The sequence below is a fragment of the Leptodactylus fuscus genome, chromosome 11 (genome assembly GCF_031893055.1).
Source record: "Leptodactylus fuscus isolate aLepFus1 chromosome 11, aLepFus1.hap2, whole genome shotgun sequence".
In the NCBI taxonomy this organism is placed as follows: domain Eukaryota; kingdom Metazoa; phylum Chordata; class Amphibia; order Anura; family Leptodactylidae; genus Leptodactylus; species Leptodactylus fuscus.
The window spans coordinates 24,634,041-24,658,570 of record NC_134275.1 but is presented as its reverse complement, the minus strand read 5'-3'; the positions used below and the strand labels follow the sequence as shown (position 1 = coordinate 24,658,570).

The following is a 24,530-nucleotide window of genomic DNA, read 5'->3' as shown; positions in this document are numbered from 1 at the left end:
TGTACGGTTGCGAAGACTCTCATTGCCAAGCATTGGAGGAGTGTAAACCCTCCCTTGGGTATTGAGCTCTTGGCCCGTATTAAGGACGTGAGGAATCTCGAATACTTGACTGCTAGCCTCAATAACACTTTGGATGCCTTTCACCCTGTTTGGTCCCCCTGGGACGCTCACTGTGCATTGAATTGTCTCTGATCCTAGATCTTTCTCCCTCTTCCTTTCCTCCCTTTCTCCCCCTTTTGTTTCTGTATGTTTGCCCCCCTCTTATTTTCTTGTTTTAATGTTTATTCTTCCATTTCAGGACTTTGTTCATTATTTAATTTAGGTCTGGCAGTTACGCCTTTCCCGTTTATCATCACGTTTATCCTTTATCCACAAGTTATCCTCTCGTAGGCATAAAGTTGGTTTTTTGTAAATGGGTGGACCTCTGAAGATTTATTTCATCCTGTGTTTGAATAAAATGATCCTCTGGTTTCTTTTGGTCCAAACTTGTTTGAATAGAACCAGAAATGAAACTATTATACTCTGGTTGATCTATTATAAAATCTATTAGATCACCCGCATGTGATGTGCTTGAGATCCAGTCACTGGTTCTTGGCAGAAAGTCACATAAGACAGTGAAGAATTTCTGCTCCTTCAGTGGTAAACAATGGCCATTGAGAGGTCCATTACAATTACTGTGGAGCCCCTTCCAAAACTTTTACTCGAGATGTTTTTCAAAAAAAAAATGTGCAGGATGGGTGGTGCAAAATAAAAATTGAAATGTTCCCAGACATCTTCTATTTCAGTACCCGAAATGGCATGCCCAACTTGTGGCACTGTGAAAAGTCAGCTCTCCAGTGATTGTGGACCTAATCTGTCAGTGTCCAATATGTTATGCCAACTTTGTGTCAACAGAAAGACACACGCCTAAAACTTTAAGTGTGTTCTCCCAGGTACAAAAGTTGTAAACTGCTGTTTTGACATGCAGCAGGGCTCTGAAGGGAAGTAGCACAGCACTTGTTAGTCTCTTAACCCCTTCCTGACATCTGCCGTACTAGTACGGCGGATGCCGGGTGTTTAAATATGGCGGCCGCTCGGGAACCGGGCATATAAAAAAACAGCAGACACCCGGCGCTAATAACTGCAATTGGTGCCAGTACCGATTGTGGGCATTAAAGGGGTATTCCCAACTCGCCCGCTCACCAACTATCAGGCTGTATGCTCTGTTCACTTCCTGGTTTTCTCAGTGACTTGTTGGGTGGGGTTTCACTTGCTGTCTCCCAGACAAAGCCAGCTCTATCTCTCTTCATAGTAGTACATGTTTGCATTCAGTAATGAGGGATGGTTGTAAATAAATTAGCACAGTATCACTGGAAGATACACAATATGAAGCTGATGTTGCAGAGCTGGATTTGATAGGTGATGAGAATCCCAAATTTAGATGCTACAGGACCATGAGTCAGCTTGCAATTAACTCTGTTTTAGGTCTATGTTTACATACAGAGGTAACAGACTCCCTTACTCAGCCCTTATCAGCAAAATGCAATTAGCAGACTGATAACTGGAAGAGGGAGATAAACACCTCAGAAATACAAGCTCCCAAGCACTCAGCTCCCCCTCCTCTCCTGAGAGCAGGGAGCTACGTCACTTGTTCTGGGCGAGAGATAAGACCATCCCCAGGTTCGTGGTTATGAAAACTGAATGTAAACAAAGTGAATAATCTCAGATAGTAACCAAACAAAGCAATTTTTATAAAGTAATGTATTTAGGAAAAGTCTTAAATCCACATAAACTAGCAGTAAATATAGCTTGAGATGGGACAACCCCTCTGGTGCCTCGGTCAAAGCTGACCGAGGTGCCATTTCCCAGTGATTGCCGTGGGTGCTCATGGGTGCTGTCATTTTCCCAGTGATTGCTGGCACCCGGAGTAAGTTCCGGGGCCGGCGCTATGACAGCAGAGCCTTGTGACGGCTCCTAGACCTGTCATACAGTACTTTCAATTGTGGGCTACTCTATGTAGACTGCAATAGAAGCCCCAGTATTTTGCAATGCATTAGTATTGTAAGGTATTGCATTAGTGATCAGATCCCCTGGGGTTCAAGACCCCTAGGGGGTCTAACAAATGCAAAAAAAAATAAATTAAAAAACAAAACTAAATATATATATTAAAAGTTCAAATCACCCCCATTTTCCTGGAACACATATAAGAGTACTTCAGTACTGAGAAACACATACACATTAGTGAACCCTGTGTCTGAAAATGCCCGCTCTGCAAATATATAAAAATATTTTTCCCGTACGGTAAATGCTGTAGCAGGAAAAGAAGTCAAAAGTGCCAAACAGCCGTTTTTTCACTGGTCAAAGCAATATCAATTCCCCAAAATGATATAACTAAAAAGTACACCTGGTCCAGCAAAAAAAAAACAAAAAAACACCCTATGCACACAAGTATAAAAAAGATACAGGTATCAGAATATGGCGACTTTTAGTAAAAAAAAAAAAAAACATTTTTAACAGTTTTGGATTTTTGTTAAGGGGTTAAAATGTAAATCAAACCATATCAATTTGGTATCCCTGAAATCGTACTGAATAGAGATGAGCGAATACTGACAGATATTCGATAGAATTTTAAGGTATTCGACATATTCGATTCCACTCGAATACCACGCGGCAAACGCAGTAAAAAATTTGTATGCCAATTTGCACCATTAACTGTACACGGGAGGTGGGACAGGAAAGAGGAAAACGTAGGCATCGAAAAAAAATAAGGAAAAAGTCATTGGCTGGCGGAATCAGGTGACCTCAGATCTATAAGAATAGTGGCAGCCATGTTTGTCTTTTGCAGTTGAGATAGATAGGGAGAGACATCGTGCTGAGGGTCAGAGAAATTTTAGCTTTTGCTAGGCAGGAAAGAGTCTGAAAACAGCTACACTGCTCGATGAGTCTATAAACACCATCAGCTTATAGGCTCATCCTGCAGAAAGTTCTCAATACCACTTTTTAGGGCTGAAATTCCATAGCGCTGGTATACAGTATATACCTCTGCTGAATCAACAGAATGGGGCTGACACTGTAAATGCTTCTTTGGCAAGTCACAAGTGAAAAAAGGGGTGAAAGAATGCCTACTGGGGGTGGTAGGGCTGATTTGGCACAGAGGGGCACAAGACAAAAATCTCTGCTTGTGGCCTAATGCAAAAGAATGGGGCATAGATTTGTGCACCTGCATTTCAAGTTTAAGTAGAACTGAAAAAAAAGCATAGACACGCAGGTTCTATCATGAAGTTACAAGTAGAAGAGTGGCTCAGCAAGTGACAGTTGGGTTCATTGTGTACACTCTATGCCACCAAAAAGGCTAACTGGAGGGCCTACTTGCAACCCCTCCCAAACTCACCCAAACCTCAGCTGGGGGAAGCCTCCACTCACCCCAAGGGCCACAGGTCCAACTTCTACACCCAATACGTGTAAGGCGTAGAGGGATCGGAGAGGACAGGCCTGTGGTTGGCCAGGTACTCACGCAACATGCACCTCCACTTTTCCCTCCTGGTGACACTAGGCCCCTTAGTGGCGGTAGTTTGGCCAGGGGGGAAGGGGGCATTAACGTTGACAAGAAAATAATACCGAGCAACCACAGAAAATACACTCAAATGGATCAAGTGTATACAATACAAGGGAGATTTACAGCAGCAGTGATTCCATCCAGAAACCCCTTGGGGGACAACAGATGCAGAAGAATGACCGATGGATGTGAAGAAAACTGCGCTACTCTCTTGGGATAGACAACACACGCACTTTATTCCGCTTTCTTAAAAACACGACGCTACACACAGCGTTTTGGGGGATTCCCCTTTTTCAAGTGTAACAGAAACACACAATGTACCCTGATCTATTGCAGCCAATCTACATGAAGCTGGACGACGGCGAGAGGATCCCCGAGGAGGACGATGTAAGTGATGTCACCACATAGTCATATTATATCATGGAGATCCATCATTTATCTTCACATTCATCTGGTTGATCCTGCCGGCAAGAGAGGAAGTGAGCAGCCACATCAGCTCACTTCCTCTCTTGCCGGCAGGATCTTGCCCTCGCCAGGGATGGCGGAATTTTTGGTTACCTAAGCCAGTCCAGGACAAGCTGTCCTGGACTGGCTTAGCACCGAGCGGTGGATTGGGGAGGCCACTGGAGCAGCGCTGCTCCAGCAGCCTCCCCTCACGCTCAGGCAGAGAGCAGGTCGTCTCCGGGCCTGCTCTCTGCCAGCAAACGGCGCTAAGCCCTGCCCCCTGTACTTCGCCACGCCCCATCCGCTTCACCACGCCCCCTCCGCTCCGCCCCCTCCTCCTGGCTGGGGGGGAGGGGTGGCTTTCTGTAGTTCGCATCGGGCGGCAAAAGGGACAGGTTCGCCCCTGATTGTACAGAATAAATAATGGTAGCATCATGAAGAAAAATTTGTCCCACAAACATTAAGACCTCATACCTCTCTGAGAGCGGAAAAATAAAAAAGTTATGGGGTTTGGAAGGGGGGGGGGGGCGAGTCAGAAACGAAAATCAAAAAATGCCCACAGCGGGAAGGGGTTAAACATAGTAACTGTTTTTTTTGTTTGTTTTTTTAATGGGCCACTACGTAACATAATACTGTGTGAAAGGGCTACTATGGAATATTATACTAAGTGGAGGTTTTTTTTTAATGGGATATTATACTGTATGGAGGCCGCCGGCGTTTCTGTAGTTATAATTGACATGTTGCGATTTTTAAAACCACAACGGTTTTGGAAATTGCAGCGCTTCCGTGCTGAGATTTTTTCTGCAAAGAGGGCATGGGATTGGCATGAATCCCATCCACTTTGCAAGTACTGTAAAACGCGGCGAATTTTACTGTGGCGTTTCCTCCGCGGCCAAATCGCAGCGTTTCTGGCCTGTGGGGCCCTGGCCTTAGAGAACATGGCTGATTTCTATTTCACAGAAAGTGCCATCACATCCATTGCTCACATGACCATAATTTTAATGGGACTGAGATGTAGCACTGCCATGTGACCAAAAGACATGAGGTCGCTTCCTAAGAAGAAAGCAGCCATGTTTTCTCATCCTACAAAACCCCTGTGACGGGTACATGGGGTGGGGGGACTTTTATGACCAACAATGTATTTATTTATTTAGCTCATGTTAGGTTCACACATTTTCAGTATAAAAGGTCCCTTGCAGGACTTTTCTCTCCACCTATTTTAGACAGAATTTGCGGCCAGATTACACAATACTGTGTAAGCAGCCATTTTCTTGTGGCCGGCGGGCATGCGCAGTCGGCTTAGCCCTAGGCCCGAGGCCTAGAAGTTTGAAGCCAACCCCCGGAAGAAGACTCATCAAGACCCCATTCCTAAAGAAGATGGAGGCGGTGCAGAGAGTTCTCTCGCAGCATTGGAGACGCCTCCAGTGGTGTTTGAGCGCTGGGGCCCGTCTCCAGTGCTGCAAGAGAACTCATTTGCATACCGGTGAAAAGCGGGATTTCTACGAAACGGCTGCCAGGAGAATACATCTAAAGGTAGGAGACTAAGAGCCTTTCTTAAGGCTATTCCTACGTGTCAACCAGAAAACGTGTTTAAATGATAGGATCCCTTTAAATATGGAGTTCTTGTAATGTAAAGAGAAAGTGTGAGAACAACTTTGCATTCTGCTTGTAACTACACAAAAGGATATAGTCACATATTCAAAATTGCATTTATGCAAATGCTAATAAAACAAATGGTTGTACATGTGCTATTATTACATATGTTTGTCCTAAACTTATCCAGTGAATTATTCTATTCTATTGCACATTTAGCATTTGCATACATATTTGGTTCATTGTGTGAATAGGACTGTATTTAAATTTGAAAGGTAAATTTAATGACCTCGTACACAAAGTATTTATATGATTTGTGAGGTATTGACTTTGTTTTCATGTTTATTTCTGGTGAACTATTTCACTATGGACAGGATTCAACTTCAGTTCAACTGTTCAAAGGGCTCTAAAATTCTCACCTTAGTGATTTCAGAGTCATGCACGGCTTGCAGTTATTGTCGTTCATACTGCATCAGTGGCGTAACTACCGCCATAGCAGCAGAGGCAGCTGCCACAGGGCTGGGACATTAGGGGCCCGGTGACAGCCGCTTCCGCTGCTATCATTATACTCGGGGGTCTTTTCGGATCCCCGAGTATAATGATTGGCGGACCAGGAGAGGTAAGGGAACGTAAAAAACACTGTTACTTGCCTCTCCACGATCCTGGCCAGGCCTCCTTCATAGTTGACTGACGTCACATGAACCCGGCCTGGGTCCCGGGTCATGTGACGTCCGACGTCATTGATGAGGGACGGCAGCGGAGAAGACAGCGTAGGAGCCAGGGACAGGTAAGAAACAGTAGGTTTTTTTAAATGTTTTTATTCCCCCAGGTCTCCGATTATTATACTCTGGGGTCTTTTCAGACCCCAGAGTATAATAATTGTTTATGGGTGTCCACAGTAAGACATAATACTGTGTGCAGGGGCCACTATGGGGGACAATACTGTGTGCAGGGGACACTATGGGGGAAAATACTGTGTGCAGGGGACAATACTGTGTGCAGGGGCCACTATGGGGCATAATAGAACGCGCAGGAATGCGTAGGAGGGGGTCGGTCGAGGTCTTCGGCATCGGTGTTGGTCGGGGGGGGGGGGGTCCATGTCAAAAGTTCGCCACGTGGCCCCGCCATTCCTAGTTACACCACTGTACTGTATGTATGATACTTACACATTGTCCCTGTGGTCTGTTGCATGCAACAAATGTTTACTGCCTTCTGCTGCTCACAGATGCTCCAGCATGTTTAAGGTGGAGTTCCTCCGAGTTAGAATGTCAGAGATAAGATTGCGAAAAGGAGGACTGCTTTGTCGCTGCACGTCAAGCAGGTCGCTGTGTGGTGGAGGATGGGGGTGTTGGCAGGGAGTGAGGGGGGGGGGGGTTTAGGCCGGGGGACGGGAGGGCTAGGGTTGCAGGGCCTGGGAACACCCAGAAGGGAGGGTGGGGTCCCTTTGCAGGGGGGGCGGGGTCATGCGTGGAAGTAGAGGGGAGACCGGTGTCAAGGCGGTGAGCCAGGGCTGCGCTGCAGGTCTGTCGTGCACAGGGGGAATGCGGCCGCAGACTAAATCGCGGGTATTGCTAGTTACTTATATTTGCAAAAATGTATAACTTTTAATTATTTAAAAATTATCTTCATGGGAATATCCCTTTTATGGTATCTGTGTGTAATTGTTATAATAGTCCAGCTCTCCATTCCCCAGGTTCCCTGATGGACCCCAATGATGGAGAGCCTGACGCTAGTGTGAAATTATATTGGAATGTTTTGATTCTCAGAATTGTGATTGAGATTAATGCATCTTGCACTTCAATGACATACATAGTGTGACAGACAAAGTGACTCCTGTCTTGCTTTATAAGTTAAGTCCAAGTCTTCTTTGTTTGTCTTAACATTGCACTGCTCTGCTCTTACCATAGCTATCTCAAACTGACTGTCTACAAGCGATTCATAGAAAGTCCTAGAGTTCAAAAAAAGGTTCAATGGAGGGCAACAAATCTGATAAGGAGCATAGAGGACCTCAGTTATGAGGAGACAATAAGCCCTCCCAACATCTGCCGTATTAGTATGGTGGATGCCAGGTGTTTAAACATGGCAGCTGCTTTGGAGCCGGGCAGTTGCCATAGTCGCCAGGTGTCTGCTGTTTTATACAGCAAACACCCAGCGCTACTGCCTACGATCGATGCCCGCACTAATCGCTGGCATTGTGATGGCTCCTTGGCCTGTCATTCAATATGTTTTATTACAGGCTACTCTTTATAGCCTAATAAAACTGCCATATTTTTGCAAAGCATTGCAATGCATAGCATTGTAATACAATGCATTAGTGATCAGACCCCCTGAGGTTTAAGACCCCATAGGGGGTCTAATAAGTGCCAAAAAACATTCAAAAAAGTAAAAAATAATATTTAAAAAATTAAAAGTATTAAAAGTTCAAATCACCCCCCTTTCCCTAGAACACATATAAAAGTACTTAAATACTGTGAAACACCTACACATAAGGTATCCCTTTATCCAAAAATGCCCAGTCTGCAAATCTATAAAAATATTTTTCCTGTACAGTAAACACAGTGGGAAAGGAAAGTCAAAAGTGCCAAACCACTGTTTTTTCACTGTTTTGCCTCTGATAAAAATTTGAATAAAAAGTGATCAAAGCAATGGCAATTACCCAAAATGGTATCACTAAAAAGTACACCTAGTCCTGCAAAAAAAGACGCCTTATGCAGCCCCGTACACGGAAGTATAAAAAAGTTACAGGTGTCAGAATATGGTGACTCTTAGGGAAAAAAAATTGGCACAGTTTTGGATTTTTGTTAAGGGGTTAAAACGTAAATAAAACCATATACATTTGGTGGCCCTTGGAATCGTACTGAAACATAGAATACAGGTGACAGGTCATTTTGGCTGCACAGTGAACGCCGTAAAAACTAAGCCTGTAAGAAGGTCGCACAAATGCACATTTTCTTCAAATACACCACATTCTGATTTTTTTTTTTTCCAGTTTCCCAGTACATTGTACAGAATAATTAATGGTAGCATCATGAAGAACAATTTGTGCTGCAAACATTAAGACCCCCTATGACTCTAAGATTGGAGAAATAAAAAAAAGTTATGAGGTTTGGAAGGGAGGGGGGAGTCAAAAACGAAAATCAAAATATGCCCATGGCAGGAAGGGATTAAAGGAGTTAAATCTATTTATTCTGGGGAAGAGGAGATACAATAAATCTAAATAAATGGAAATATGGAGAAAAAATTTTGATCTAAAATCTCCTCAAAATTCAAGACGGCACTGCCTCTGTCTGAGACACAAAAAGATTCAATCTCCAGAAACAACTGAAAGGGCTGTGAATCTGTGGAATAGCCTACCCCAGGATCTGGAACAGAAGTCACGGCAGCATCAGCTCCAATAATGTCTTAGATGCCTTTTTAAAGCAAAATAGCATTGATACTTCTGGAAATGTATTGTATACACCACCGCACCACAGACCATATCTACACCCTGCACAGCCTCATCAAGACGCACGTCCACAACACCAGAAGAGGCAAGATATTCGCCTGCTTCGTGGACTTTAAGAAGGCGTTTGATTCAGTATGGCACCCAGGCCTACTTCTAAAACTCCTAGAGAGTGGAATAGGAGGAAGAACGTACGACGTCATCAAGAGCTCCTACACCGGAAACCAGTGCAGTGTGAAGGTGAATGGGAAAAGGACCGCATACTTCCAACAGGCCCGAGGGGTCAGACAAGGCTGTAGCCTGAGCCCAACGCTCTTCAACATCTATATCAATGAACTGGCTACAGCCCTGGAGGCCTCACCAACCCCAGGCCTCACCCTGAACAATCGAGAGGTGAAGTTCCTGCTATACGCCGATGACCTCCTACTCCTGGCCCCCACCGAGAAAGACCTCCAAGAAAGCCTGTCAGTGCTGGAAAAATTCAGCACCACATGGGCCCTACCCATCAACCAGAAGAAGACCAAAGTCATGGTATTCCAGAAGAAGGGCCACAATAAAGCCTCCACCACCTCACAATTCACACTGAACGGCTCCACACTGGAGAAAACCAACAGCTACACCTACCTGGGGCTGGAGCTCAGCCAATCAGGAAGCTTCAAAGCAGCAATAGAAACCCTGAAAGCAAAAGCCTGCAGAACCTTCTACGCCATCAGAAGACAACTGTACCACCTCAAACCACCGGTGAGGGTCTGGATGAAGATATTTGACGCTGTCATCTCCCCGATCCTTCTCTATGGCAGTGAGGTTTGGGGCCCAGCCACCTACCCAGACCAGTCAAGGTGGGATTCCAGCCCAACAGAGAACTTCCACCTGGAGTTCTGCAAATACCTGCTACATGTCCATCGCAACACCACCAACATAGCCTGCAGGGCAGAGCTAGGCAGACTCCCCCTATGGCTCACCATACAGAAGAGGGCACTAGCTTTCCAGGCACACATCCAGGGGAGCAAGCCTGACTCCTACCACCACCAAGCATGGCTAAGCCACCTGAGCAAACCAGACATTCAACAACCAAACAGCAGCCAACCACCAAACCAAAAACTCCAACAGATGATAACCAAGGCCGAAATAAAGGCGACCACAGAGGCAAACAGAGAGCGGTACATTGAAGAATGGAGAAACGAAATAAATAACTCCAAGAAACTCACCGTGTACCAATCCCTACAAAGGGACTACACCATGGCCACCTACCTGGAGAGAATACGCCACCCCAAGCACAGACAGACCCTGAGCCGATACAGACTGAGCGCCCACAACCTAGAGATAGAGACGGGGCGATACAGACAGATGTACAAGCCACAGGAGAAGAGACTGTGCCAGCACTGTGACCAGGGGGTCCTAGAAGACGAGACCCACTTCCTGCTACACTGCACCAAATACTCAGATATGAGGGCCGTCTACTACCAAAGACTCTCTGCCCACATCCCAGACTTCATATCTGCAGACAAGAAGAGGAAACTCTACATCCTACTGGGAGAAGAAGAGGCCACTGTGGAGATCGCTGCCCAATACGTGTCCAGCTGTCACCAAACCAGAGGAAGATGAGACTCCATGGACTGTTATATTTATCCCAATACACCCACCCCCACCCCCACCTCCCCATATAGCAGTCACCAACGAAGAGGAAGATGAGACTCCATGGACTGTTATAACCGAACCCCCCCCCCCCATACCCACCCAACCCAACTCCCCCCCCCCCCCCCCCCACCCACCCACTTTACTAGCTTTGGCAATGCCAAATACCTATTCGGACGTGCCAATAAAGCATTTTTTGATTTGATTTGATTTGATTTGATTTGATTTGTATACTTATTTCCTTTATCCATCCCTTCAGTCATGCCCTTTCCCACCCGTTAGATGAACTTGATGGACATACTTCTGTTTTCGACAGTACTATGTGACATCTCCTTCCTAGACTTTTTATACTGTCTGAGTCATCAATGACCTGTAGTTCCTCCTTGTTGGCTGGCCCCTCTCTGGAGGTTGCTTACATAGACATTATGGGGAAGCCTGTCTGATCCCTTAAGTTATGTCAGTCTTTCTTGATGCTTTTTGGTGGCCAAGTTCATCTAAATCAAATGCAAAAAGTGGCGCAGGGAAGGTAAACAAGTGCTCTGATGCAGCAGAGCCAAAATATAACAGCATATAAAGAAAAGAAACAAAAAAAGGGGTCAGGCAATAACACTAAAAAGTGCAAATATCTGAGTACAGAGAGAAAACACGAAGATAAAAACAGACAACATGTTCACAAGAGCACAGAGGGAACGGAAGTCAGCAGAGTGGTAGAAGAAATCCCAGAGCTGCCAGGTCCGCTGATGGGACCTCTCGTCAGGGCGTAATTGAGCCATCATATTTTCAATCGTATGAATGTGAAGGAATTCCTTCAGCCAGGAGAGAATCGTGTGTGTGTGGGGGGGGGGAATCGTGTGTGCGTGTCAACTTCCTAAACTTGCGTGAGAAAATACAAAGGAGTAGAGGAGCTGGGTCATCCTCCAGGTCCACTCCTGTAACCTAATGAATGACCCGTCTAACCTCAGCCCAGAAGGGGCATAGGAGGGGACATCCCCACCAGATGTGAGCCATTGTGCCGCAGTCAGAGAGACATCTCCAACACCTATCAGATGTGGAGGGATAAATCACATGGAGCAGAGCTGGGACTCTGTACCATCTAGAGAGAATTTTATAATGGTCTCTTGCGCTCTACATGAGATGGAGAATTTATGGCACGTGGTGAAAGCCGATGACCACACATCTGGCGAGTACGAAACCCCCAACTCCCTCTCCCAACCCCGTACAAAGGCAGGTAAGGAGACTTCATGATCATCCAGTAACACCTCATAGAGCAGGGAGACAGTGTGTATCGGTGGCTGTGATGAGAGACAGAGACGCTCAAGAGGAAGCAAAGACCTATGGAGGTCATTAGAAACCTTCAGGGAAGAATAAAAGTGTGAGAGTTGGGTGAAATACCAATACGAGGAGACTGAGTCATGGCGAGAAGTGCGGGCCAGCAGCTCAAAACATGGTAGGAGGAAGAAGTGATGTGCTGAAAACTGAGAACCGGGTCACAAATCGAATGTCCCAAAAAAGCAGAATCGAGCGCAGCAGGAAAATCCGGGTTCCATGAAATCGGAGTTAACGGACCGTCGTTTCAAAACAACTTCCTCATTGCATCATACAATCGACATACTCCGAGCGTTTGAAGCGCCACGAAGGGAAGCAGGAGAGCCCTATCATTGAACCAGAACCTTTTATGAAGCCAGGGAAGGGCAGTAAGGGGGAGAGAACATACAGAGCCCTCCAAGGCAACCCAAAGTTTAGAGCAGGCGCCATGATACCAGTCAATGATGCGTGTGGCGACTACAGCTAGAAAGTACTTTGCACAATCAGGGACTGTCAAACCTCCACTTCGCTTTGCTCGAACCAGCATCACACATGCGATGCGCGGAGGCCTCTATCCCCATATAAATTTATTGAAGGCCTGTCTGATCACCGAAAAAAAATGCGAGGGTAGAATACAGGGAACCGTCTGGAAAAGATATAACAGGCGGGGGAGAATATTCATCTTCAAAAGGTTGATACGTTCCAACCACAAGAGGCCCTTGGTATCCCAGCGCTCCAAATCCGCACGAAGGGAGCGCAAGAGCGGAGAGAAATTCAGAGTATAGGTGTCTGCCGAGTTAGTGGGGAGCTGTACCCCCAGGTACTTGATAGAACCGCAAGACCAGGAAAACGGAAAAGAGGAGCCCAAGGAGCCAAGGACCGCCGCCAGCAGGAAGACTTCAATCGCAGTGCTTTTAGACAAGTTGAGTTTATAATTACTATAGAGAATGTAAACACTAATTTCCCGGAGGAGAGAGGGGAGAGAAGTAAGTGGCTGAGTGACAAAGAGGAGGATGTCATCCGCAAACCTTAAGGTGCAAAGTATTAACTGTCAATCCCTTGATGTCAGATTATTTATAATGGCGACCGGGAGGTGTTCCATGACTAGGGCGTATAGGAGCGGGGAGAAGGGACAACCCTGACGCATACCATTGTATATAGTATAGGGAGAGGAAAGGGTACCATTGACCCGAACCCGTGCAACCGGAGAGTTGTAAAGAGCTTGGATGCGAGTACACATAGCCGGGCTGAGACCTATCTGGGACAACGATAGACAACCAACCAAAAATAAGCAACCTAAAGTATATGCGTAAATGCATATACAGTTAGGGCCAGAAATATTTAGACAGTGACACAATTTTCGCGAGTTGGGCTCTGCATGTCACCACATTGGTTTTGAAATGAAACCTCTACAACAGAATTCAAGTGCAGATTGTAACGTTTAATTTGAAGGGTTGAACAAAAATATCTGATAGAAAATGTAGGAATTGTACACATTTCTTTACAAACACTCCACATTTTAGGAGCTCAAAAGTAATTGGACAAATAAACATAACCCAAACAAAATATTTTTTTTTTCAATATTTTGTTGCGAATCCTTTGGAGGCAATCACTGCCTTAAGTCTGGAACCCATGGACATCACCAAACGCTGGGTTTCCTCCTTCTTAATGCTTTGCCAGGCCTTTACAGCCGCAGCCTTCAGGTCTTGCTTGTTTGTGGGTCTTTCCGCCTTAAGTCTGGATTTGAGCAAGTGAAATGCATTCTCAATTGGGTTAAGATCTGGTGATTGACTTGGTCATTGCAGAATGTTCCACTTTTTTGCACTCATGAACTCCTGGGTAGCTTTGGCTGTATGCTTGGGGTCATTGTCCATCTGTACTATGAAGCGCCGTCCGATCAACTTGGCAGCATTTGGCTGAATCTGGGCTGAAAGTATATCCCGGTACACTTCAGAATTCATCCGGCTACTCTTGTCTGCTGTTATGTCATCAATAAACACAAGTGACCCAGTGCCATTGAAAGCCATGCATGCCCATGCCATCACGTTGCCTCCACCATGTTTTACAGAGGATGTGGTGTGCCTTGGATCATGTGCCGTTCCCTTTCTTCTCCAAACTTTTTTCTTCCCATCATTCTGGTACAGGTTGATCTTTGTCTCATCTGTCCATAGAATACTTTTCCAGAACTGAGCTGGCTTCTTGAGGTGTTTTTCAGCAAATTTAACTCTGGCCTGTCTATTTTTGGAATTGATGAATGGTTTGCATCTAGATGTGAACCCTTTGTATTTACTTTCATGGAGTCTTCTCTTTACTGTTGACTTAGAGACAGATACACCTACTTCACTGAGAGTGTTCTGGACTTCAGTTGATGTTGTGAACGGGTTCTTCTTGACCAAAGAAAGTATGCGGCGATCATCCACCACTGTTGTCATCCGTGGACGCCCAGGCCTTTTTGAGTTCCCAAGCTCACCAGTCAATTCCTTTTTTCTTAGAATGTACCCGACTGTTGATTTTGCTACTCCAAGCATATCTGCTATCTCTCTGATGGATTTTTTCTTTTTTTTCAGCCTCAGGATGTTCTGCTTCACCTCAATTGAGAGTTCCTTTGAGCGCATGTTGTCTGGTCACAGCAACAGCTTCCAAATGCAAAACCACACACCTGGAATCAACCCCAGACCTTTTAACTACTTCATTGATTACAGGTTTACGAGGGAGATGCCTTCAGGGTTAATTGCAGCCCTTAGAGTCCATTGTCCAATTACTTTTGGTCCCTTGAAAAAGAGGAGGCTATGCATTACAGAGCTATGATTCCTAAACCCTTTCTCCGATTTGGATGTGGAAACTCTCATATTGCAGCTGGGAGTGTGCACTTTCAGCCCATATTATATATATATATATATATATATATATATAATTGTATTTCTGAACATATTTTAGTAAACAGCTAAAATAACAAAACTTGTGTCACTGTCCAAATATTTCTGGCCCTAACTGTAGGTACTGGGGAGTGAGTGCCTGTCCTGACTTGTATACCTCCTATTGACAACATGGGTAAGCCACAGTGCTATTAAACCTGTATATAGTGGTATAGGATACATGTGAACCTATGTTGTTATAGTCACAAATGTGTGCATATCAATGTTATTACTTTAATGGATAGGAGACATATATTGGACCACATGGTAACTTTAAACTTCTAGCACTTTCTTTGAGCTGTTGTGGCAATGTGTATAACTTAGTGGCCACTCATGATATATACCTCAGCGGCTATTGATACTATTGCTATGTGTATATAATGTCCACACACGGTGTATAAAGGACTCCAATGCTGAGGTCCTTTTCTGGCATTAGTTTAATCCATGTGTATTCCATTGTATGTAAATACTTAAAGGGACCACGTGCCATCTGCTGCACTTCACTTTTACCCAGTCAGTTTGTATTTGTAGATTCCCCTTCTAATGTACGTCTTTTATATATTTGTATGATGTAATAAATTTATGACAAGTTTATTGACCTAAACTGGATGTGTAGTATATTCTTTTTATACTAAGTGTCATACTCACGATTGCTTTTCTTGTGGATATCTATCTGGGACAACGTAGCTTCCAAAAAAACCCAGTCTACCTGGTCGAAGGCCTTCTCCGCATCCAAAGAGAGCAACATCGAGGGAGTCTGTGATCGTTGAGCATAGTGGATCGCAGAGAAGGCCTTTAAGGTGTTATCACAGGCCTCCCTGCGGGGGATGAAGCCCACTTGATTGGGATGAATAAGGTTCCCCATATGCGGACTAAGGCGGTTAGCTATTAGCTTAACGTACAGTTTCGTATCCGTATTAAGGAACAAGATCGGTCTGTAACTGGAGCAGAGCGTGGCATCTTTACGTTCTTTAGGAATGACCATAATATGCGCCTGGAGAAACGTGGGGGGAACACAACACCAGTGGAAATAGAATTAAACGCCTTCAACAATGGGGGGATCAGCTCCGATTTCAAGGTCTTGAAGAATCTAGCGGTGTAACCATCCGGACCGGGACTTTTACCACTCGGGAGAGCGGAAATACCCTCCTCTAACTCCTGAGCTGAAAAAGGCGCCTCAAGCAGAGACCCATCTGCGGGAGAAAGGGAAGGAGGGGCCGTAGCCACAACATACTGTGAAAACGAGAGAGCGGCAGCGGGGGCCGGATGGACAGATCCCGGCGGGGGCAGATGATAAAGCGAGAGATAATACTCCCAGAAAGCATAGGCGATATCAGCAGTGTTATGAGTGAGTTGCCCTGAGGATGTTTTGATGGAGAGCACATGGGAGGCTGCATGGCGCTCCCTCACCGCCCTCGCCAGGAGATGTCCCGCCTTGTTTCCCCATTCATAGATGGAACGCTGGCCCAGTTGCCGCAACCACTGCTACTTGTACTCAAGCAAAGACTTGAGCTCCTGATGGGTGGCCGTCAGAGAGGCCAAAGTCAACTGTTGAAGCGACTGTTTATGCTGGGCCTCCAGGGATGCCAGGTCATTCAGAAGGGTCTGGAACCGCTGCCCAGCTACTCTCTTCAAGCATGCTCCATGTTTCATCAGGACACAAATCAAATCAAAAAGGCTTTATTGGCACGTCCGAATAGATATTTGGCATTGCCAAAGCTATTAAAGTGGGGGGGGGGGAGTTGGACTCGGGTGGGTGAGTGGTGGGGGTGGGGTGGGTCGTTTGGGGTATAACAGTCCTTGGAGTCTCATCTTCTTCTTTGTTGGTGACTGCTATATGGGGAGGTGGGGGTGGGTGGGGTGGGGTGGGTGTATTGGGATAAATATAACAGTCCGTGGAGTCTCATCTTCCTCTTATTTGGTGACAGCTGGACACGTATTGGGCAGCGATCTCCACAGTGGCCTTTTCTTCTCCCAGTAGGATGTAGAGTTTCCTCTTCTCGTCTGCAGATATGAAGTCTGGGATGTGGGCAGAGAGTCTTTGGTAGTAGACAGCCCTCACAGCTGAGTATTTGGTGCAGTGTAGCAGGAAGTGGGTCTCGTCTTCTAGGGCCCCCTGGTCGCAGTGCTGGCACAGTCTGTTCTCCCGTGGCTTGTACGTCTGCCTGTATCGCCGCGTCTCTATCTCTAGGTTGTGGGCGCTCAGTCTGTACCGGCTCAGGGTCTGTCTGTGCTTGGGGTGGTGTATTCTCTCCAGGTAGGTGGCCATGGTGTAGTCCCTTTGTAGGGATTGGTACACGGTGAGTTTCTTGGAGTTATTTATTTCATTTCTCCATTCTTCAATGTACCGCTCTCTGTTTGCCTCTGTGGTCGCCTTTATTTCGGCCTTGGTTATCATCTGTTGGTGACACCGCAGAGGACACATTTCAGAGCCTCCCACTGAGTAGGTGGAGCAGTGTCATCCTCCAAGTTGTCCTGAAGAAAGTAGGACACCAAAAGTTTCAAATCTTCCAAGCATTGAATGTCAAGAAGGAGCGACTCATTAAGTCTCCAGGTATTAGCATGGGGACCAGAGGAAGAAGGGGGACGGAAGACACAAGTGACCAAAGAGTGGTCAGAAAGGAAAGCAGAATCGATCTTAGCAGAGGTAACCAATGAAAGGAGGTCATGCGAGATGAAAACCTAATCAATTCTACTATACGAGTTAGGAGTCGGAGAAAAGGAGTAGTGCCTATCAAGCTGGTGAAGGATCCGCCACACATCACACAGCAACATGGCGTTTAGGAGTCTCCTCACTTTGTTCAGCGCACCATAAGAAATGGAAGACCAACCTGAGGAAGTATCAAATAAGGGGTTAAGAGGAAGATTAAGGTCACCACAAACAATCAACTGACCCCTAGCGAAAGACTGCAGGGCAGCCAGGGTAAACAAAAGAAAGGGAACCTGGTCAGAGTTGGGGGCATAAATATTAGCAACGGTATAGACTGAGCCATAAATTTCACAAATCAAAAACAAGTATCTAGCTTCCCCATCAGCCTTGGAGTCTAACACTTTTATGGGCAAATTCTTGTGAAAGAAAGTGGCCACTCCACAGACCTTACCTGAGGGACTACTACTATGGAACCACTGTGGGAAGTACCGATTCCTGATCACAGGGACACGATCAGAAGCAAAATTTGTCTCCTATAAACACAGAACCTGCACTTTCCGTTTGTGCGCATCATACAAAATCTGGGACCGCTTCTCAGGGACATTTAGACCCTTGACATTAAACGAAGAGATTGACGGAAAAGAAAAATTGACGAGAGATTTCAGCGCAAGATTGTGCGGATGGTGGATAAAGAACCTCAACTAACAGCCAAACAAGTTCAAGCTGCTCTGCAGTCCAAGGGTACACCAGTGTCAACCCGTTGGGAAAAGGCATCAACATAGAGTTTACAGGGAAAAAAAAAGAGGCCTTCAAAGAAAAGAACATGGTCCCTACAGTCAAACATGATGGAGGTTCCCTGGTGTTTTGGGGTTGCTTTGCTGCCTCTGGCACTGGACTGCTTGACCGTGTGCATGGCATTATGAAGTCTGAAGACTACCAACAAATTTTGCAGCATAATGTCAGGCCCAGTGTGAGAAAGCTGGGTCTCTCTGAGGTCATGGGTCTTCCAGCAGGACAATGACCCAAAACACACTTCAAAAAGCACTAGAAAATGGTTTGAGAGAAAGCACTGGAGACTTCTAAAGTGGCCAGCAATGAGTCCAGACCTGAATCCCATAGAACACCTGTGGAGAGATCTCAAAATGGCAGTTTGGAGAAGGCCCCCTTCACATCTCAGGGACCTGGAGCAGTTTGCCAAAGAAGAATGGTCTAAAATTCCAGTAGAGCATTGTAAGAAACTCATTGATGGTTACCAGAAGCGGTTGTTCGCAGTTTTGTCTAAATGTTGTGCTACCAAGTAATAGGCTGAGGGGGCCAATACTTTTGTCTGGCCCATTTTTTGAGTTTTGTGTAAAATGATCAATTATTTGACTTTTTTTTTTTTTTCATTCTCTTTTGTATTTTTTCATTGCAAGCAAAATAAATGAAGATATTAATACCAAAGAGTTTGTGCTTGCAATCATTTTCTGGAAGAACATGAGTATTATCTGACAGAATTGCAGGGGTGCCAATACTTTTGGCCAACACTATAGATAGATTATTTTATAAAGATCACACCCTATAACAAGACTATTCCCACTTTTTATAAACATAAATAATTTTATACCACACAGTGGGTATTCACAGCCACCACTCACACTTTTGTCACGACCTGCCAAAATCCCCACGCCTATGCTTGAATCTCTGTCTTACTTAAGAGGTGCAAGTCTACTACTCTCTCAATACATCAGGGTGCCCTGTCCATTCTGTGGCTTGGCAGCAGGGTCGGACTGGCCTGCCGGGGAACCGGGGAATCCCCCGGTGGGCCCCCGAGCCTGACTATTAGTTTTATCTAAATGCACTTGTCAGGGGCCCGATCGGGATCTTCAGGGGCCCGATCGGGATCCTGACCATGCCAAAATGGGCCCCTGTACCAATCACTGTGAGTGTGTGTCTGCTCCCTGCACTGTACCCTGCCGTCATGTAGCAGGAGCTGTGCTGCCCCTCCCCCACACAGATCGGAGTGTGCAGGGGGAAGTCTGCCGGCTGCTGTAAATGAAGAGCTCTCACCATTGCCAGACAGGACAGACAGGACACAGCCAAATGTAAGTAAATTTTTTGGGTAAAATATGTATATTTAATGTGTGTATATTTGTGTAAAGTGTGTGATATACTGTGTGAGTCCTGTATATATGTAGATTGGTGTGTGTATGAATGTATGTTATGCCAGGGGCCACTATGGGACATAATACTGTGTGCAGGGGCCACTATGGGGTATAATACTCTGCAGGGGCCACTATGGGGTATAATACTCTGCAGGGGCCACTATGGGGCATAATACTGTTTGCAGGGGCCACTGAGGGACATAATACTCTGTGCAGGGGCCACTATGGGGTATAATACTCTGCAGGGGCCACTATGGGGCATAATACTGTGTGCAGGGGCCACTCTGGGGCATAATACTGTGTGCAAGGGCCACTCTGGGGGATAATACTGTGTGCAGGGGCCACTCTGGGGCATAATACTGTGTGCAGGGGCCACTCTGGGGCATAATACTGTGTGCAGGGGCCACTCTGGGACATAATACTGTGTGCAGGGGCCACTATGGGACATAATACTGTGTGCAGAGGTCACTCTGGGGCATAATACTGTGTGCAGGGGCCAGTAAGGGACATAATACTGTGTGCAGGGGCCACTAAGGATTATGTCCTACTGAGCAAAACACAGATAATGCTGGGTTCACACCAGCGTCTGGTCTCCATTCTGAGGTTTCCATCTATTGCACGCAGTAGACGGAAACCTGTCGGTTCGAGTCCGGCTGTGAGCGCCGGTGAGCGTTTTATGCTCTCTGTGTCTGGTTTAAAAAAAAAAAACGGTTTCACCACAAAGTCCTGCATGTCCGACTCTGTGTCTGGTTAAAAAAAAAAAAAAAAAAAAAAGTTTCACCGCGGTGAGCACAAAACGCTCACAGGAGCTTACGGACGCACACTTCATTTGAATGGGTTTGAAAAATGCCTGCAGGTTTCCGTCTCCTGTCCAGTTTCAGGCAGGAAACGGAAACCTGAAAGCGGAGACCCCGGGTGCAGATGTGAACGAGCCCTTAAAAACACTTTCTATTTTTTTTAAGCACACTGCCGATCGGAGTGTGCAGGGGGAAGTCTGCTTGTCCCAGTGTCTCCCAGTGAGGTCCAGTCCGGCATGTAACTACCAGCAGAACTTCAGGACCGGAGCACTGGGATCAAATGAGTGTGCTTTGTTTTTTATCTCCCCGGACTAATTATAAACAAAAAAAAAAAAATTATGCTGGACAACCTCTTTAAAGTGTGGGGCATTTGGGGGGAAATTTAAAGGGGTTGTCCAGTCATAATTTTCTATGGTTTATCATCAGGATAGGCTATAAATCTGTAGGGGACCGACACCCAGCCCTCAGACCGATCAGCTGTATGGAGCCACTTCTGGCACCAGTCCTGTACACAATATGGGGCCAGAAGCAGAAAGCTCTGTCCACTGTATATCAGTCGGCACCTTCTCTGTCAGTGGGAGCTGAGCTGCAGTGAATCTGCCAGGCAACTATACAGTGGATGAAGCTTTCTGCTCCCAGTCCTGCATTGTGTACAAAACGAGTACGGAAACGGAAACATTGTATGGCGGGTGAGCAGCATGGCTCCTGATATGTTATTACCTTCAACCGCCCTGTCTTGGTATCGCTGGTTTGCAGGGATTCTGATGTTGGGCCCCTAGAAATAATTCCACTGGTGGGCCCTAGACACCCCAGTCCGACACTGCTTGGCAGGGGGAGTGCTCTGAGGTCCTTTCTCAGATTGTCCTCAGACTCCAAAGAAAGGCACTTTTAGACTGCACAGGTCTTTATCTTTTGGCAGCTATACATTCCCTGCCTTAGGGATGCAACACAGTATTATTTGTCTCTGGCTCTATACCTGCACTCTTTACAACCTTCCACCTTAGTAGCTAGATGAGCACTACTGTTTTCCACATTCCAGAACTTGCTGGCTGCAATATAACAATGTCCCACAGTGGATCAGCCCATTTCTACAGAAAATATACAGATTTAAGAACTATATAGATAATAGTATAGAAATATTACACATGCATCATAAATATAATATATACAAGTTTGCAGTGTTCTCTGGGATGCTGCAATTGCAAATTGAAAACATCAATTTTATTCAAACAGCCTTATAGTCAGCCTATTCCCTCCTCAATGTTTCTGTTGTCCACAGCTCCCTGACTGCTAAAGTTTCTCTTATCTGACCTCTGTGTTGCTGCCTTCTCCAACTACTTTTTTTTTAACTGACCTGCACAGATATGTCTTCTTAAGCAATTCCCAGGAGTTTCCAAATACACAGCAGTAACTGGAAGATAATCAAAACAAGCTACCTGAATCACACTGCTCCAGCTGATCGAGTCTAACGCTTTTCTGAAGTTTTCACCAAAACCCGCCTTGAGGCCGGTTGGATTTTAGTAGAATTCTCGCCCAGGTTACCAAACTGAACTAGTGTAAGAAAATAGGCGCACTAGCAGACAAATAGCAGACCAGCAAACAGCAGATTGGAACTTTCAAGCCATGTGACACAAGGCGATCGCAGGAATATGCAAATCAGCAAAATAATCGTGTCCAGGCATAGGGTCAAAGTCTAGACAAATCAATAAGAAATTGGATATCAAAGAAAACAAGCCAAAGTCATTCACCAGGAGTAGAGCAGATAAACAGGTGACTACAGAGCTCACAAACCTAACTGCAGTTAATAGTAAGAATCTGAGAATTTCTGAACATAGTGTAAATTCCTTGCCACTAAGCACTCAGTATTACACAGCACTCTGTTTGGCTCATCTTAGGGTACGTTCACACGGGGTTTTTTTGGATCGGAACCTGAGGTGGAGGCCACCTCAGGTTCAGATCCAAAAGCCACTTAGCCACGTGCACTGCATCGGCATCCAGCCCTGCACTCTGCTCCAGATTAGGCCCAATGAATGGGCCTAGTCCGGAGGAGGGAGTGTCTTCAGGCCGAATCGTGAGGCGACTCGGCCTGAAAAATGAGCATGTCGCTTCTTTCTTCCGGCTCCCAGAATGAGAGCTGTCTTTTTGGTAAGGATTTTGAGGTGGATACGGCCTCAAAATCCTGACCAAAAAACCCAGTGTGAACTTACCCTTAGCGCTCTGACTTCAGAGACAGCTAAAGCTTCACTTGTAAGAATAACAACCTTAAAGATGTGAGCAGTGCTGCACTGAAAAGTATGATGGCTGCAAGTAGGATTACACATGTTGATACTCCTTACAGCTGATATGGTGACCGGCAGATAAGTGATAGATAAGTATAGAAAGTTTTAATCACGTTTTGTTAAAGTTTATAAATGTTAAATATTTTTTTTAAAAAATCTATTTCTGTCTGTTTCTTTGGATAGACACAAAAGTATGGTATACTACATTTCTGTGTCCTTCAAAAAAACAGAAATGGATTTGTTTCTTTAACATTGATATCTATGTAGACAGATGACTTTGCCTCAGTTTGTCTCCTTTTTTTTTCTCTTTGCATCATTTAAACCTGTGGGGGAAAAAAACGTGATCTGAAAAGAGCTTTAGATAAAAAATGGATTAGTTACTGTAGAACAGAAGAGTAGGACAAACCACGCTTTTGTGTCCCACAGGAGAATGGACAGAAAGTTTTCAGTTACATATACTGTATACTATATATCTATCTCTCTCTATATATCTCTCTCTATATATATATACTGTATATGTATATACTGTGTGTATGTGTGTATATATATATCTTCTATCTGTTGAAAGTTTGAATTATTATTAGTATGAATTTATTGCAGACAGTATATCCAAATTATATAGACTATTCACAATTCTCCACTTTGAGAGTCAAATTCAAAATTATTTGATGCTAGACTGTATGGCAGTGACAGTGGGGAGATATGAGTGACAAAATTAATGGCACCAATATCTCCAGCACCGAGGCACATACCAGGAAAGCTGACAGTGAAAGCTGCACTCAGTTTTCTAGTGGTATATAATAGGACATCTGGCTTACACAGTACTACAATATATTTCTTGTACATTACTGTAGAGATATATTTGGCAGGTCTCTCACATCTTACATATCTAGTATGAGACTGTTCTCAGGAATTATCTATATTACGCTGGGTTCACACTAGTGTTCGGGTCTCTGTTCTGTGGTTTCCGTCTTCTGCATGCAGAAGACGGAAACCTGTCAGATCGGTCCGGCCGTGAGCGGTGGTGAGCGTTTTATGCTCTCCGCCACAAAACCGTTTTTTTTTAAACCGGACACAGAGTACTGCATGTCCGACTCTGTGTCCGATTTTAAAAAAAACTGTTTCGCGGCGGTGAGTATAAAACGCTCACCGCTGCTCACGGCCGGACATCTTTCAAACCCATTCAAATGAATGGGTTTGAAAGAGTTCTGCATGTTTCCGTCTCCTGCCTCTGTTTTGTGCAGGAAACGGAAACCTGCAGAACGGAGACCGGGTGCAGATGTGAACGAGCCCTTAGCCATGTACAAACACAGATGACTTCAATAGGCAATAGCTTTGAAATAAAAAAAAAAAATCAGAAAAAGATATTCTTACCCCCCTTTCAAAGTCGTACTCGTAGTATGTAATCTTGTTCTCTGTGAGTACAAATAGTCTCTTCTTGTAGTTTAGAGGTGATGTCTTACGTTTTTGCTGTGACCGTTTTAAAAAAATGCTCTCCAGAATACTAGCAGTAGCTGTGGCCATGGCATATATTTCTTAAATGCTGTATACAAGAAGACTCCTGATATTTAACTATACAGTCAGTGTGTCTTACAGAATTATTAGCTGGTAATCAATATACTGAATTTAGACTTCTTAGAATCTTTTGTTCTCAGACTTGCTTTTACATATTTCATTTTCCTGAGGTCTCCTCCACTGTATAAGAAACCTGAAAAAAAAAAACGAAAATCAGTGTCTTACTTTTTTTTTTTTTTTTTTTTTTTTTTTATAGCTATCTCTCTACATTATATA

The 24,530-nt window shown here is 45.0% G+C and overlaps 1 protein-coding gene across 2 annotated transcripts in view; it reads right to left on the bottom strand.

Annotated features, from left to right (window-relative positions):
- BTK (Bruton tyrosine kinase) overlaps nucleotides 1-24,277 on the bottom strand; it is an 80,119-nt gene extending 55,842 nt beyond the window's left edge. The window contains exon 1 of one of the 2 annotated variants that reach the window (XM_075260039.1): nucleotides 24,114-24,277. In XM_075260039.1, coding sequence (XP_075116140.1) covers nucleotides 24,114-24,263 — 150 coding nt within the window. In that variant the 5' untranslated portion in view covers nucleotides 24,264-24,277. Of the gene's footprint in view, nucleotides 1-21,896; nucleotides 21,992-24,113 lie in introns of those variants that run through there. The other variant, XM_075260040.1, reaches the window with a different exon arrangement.
- Between the last annotated feature and the right edge of the window lie 253 nt (nucleotides 24,278-24,530).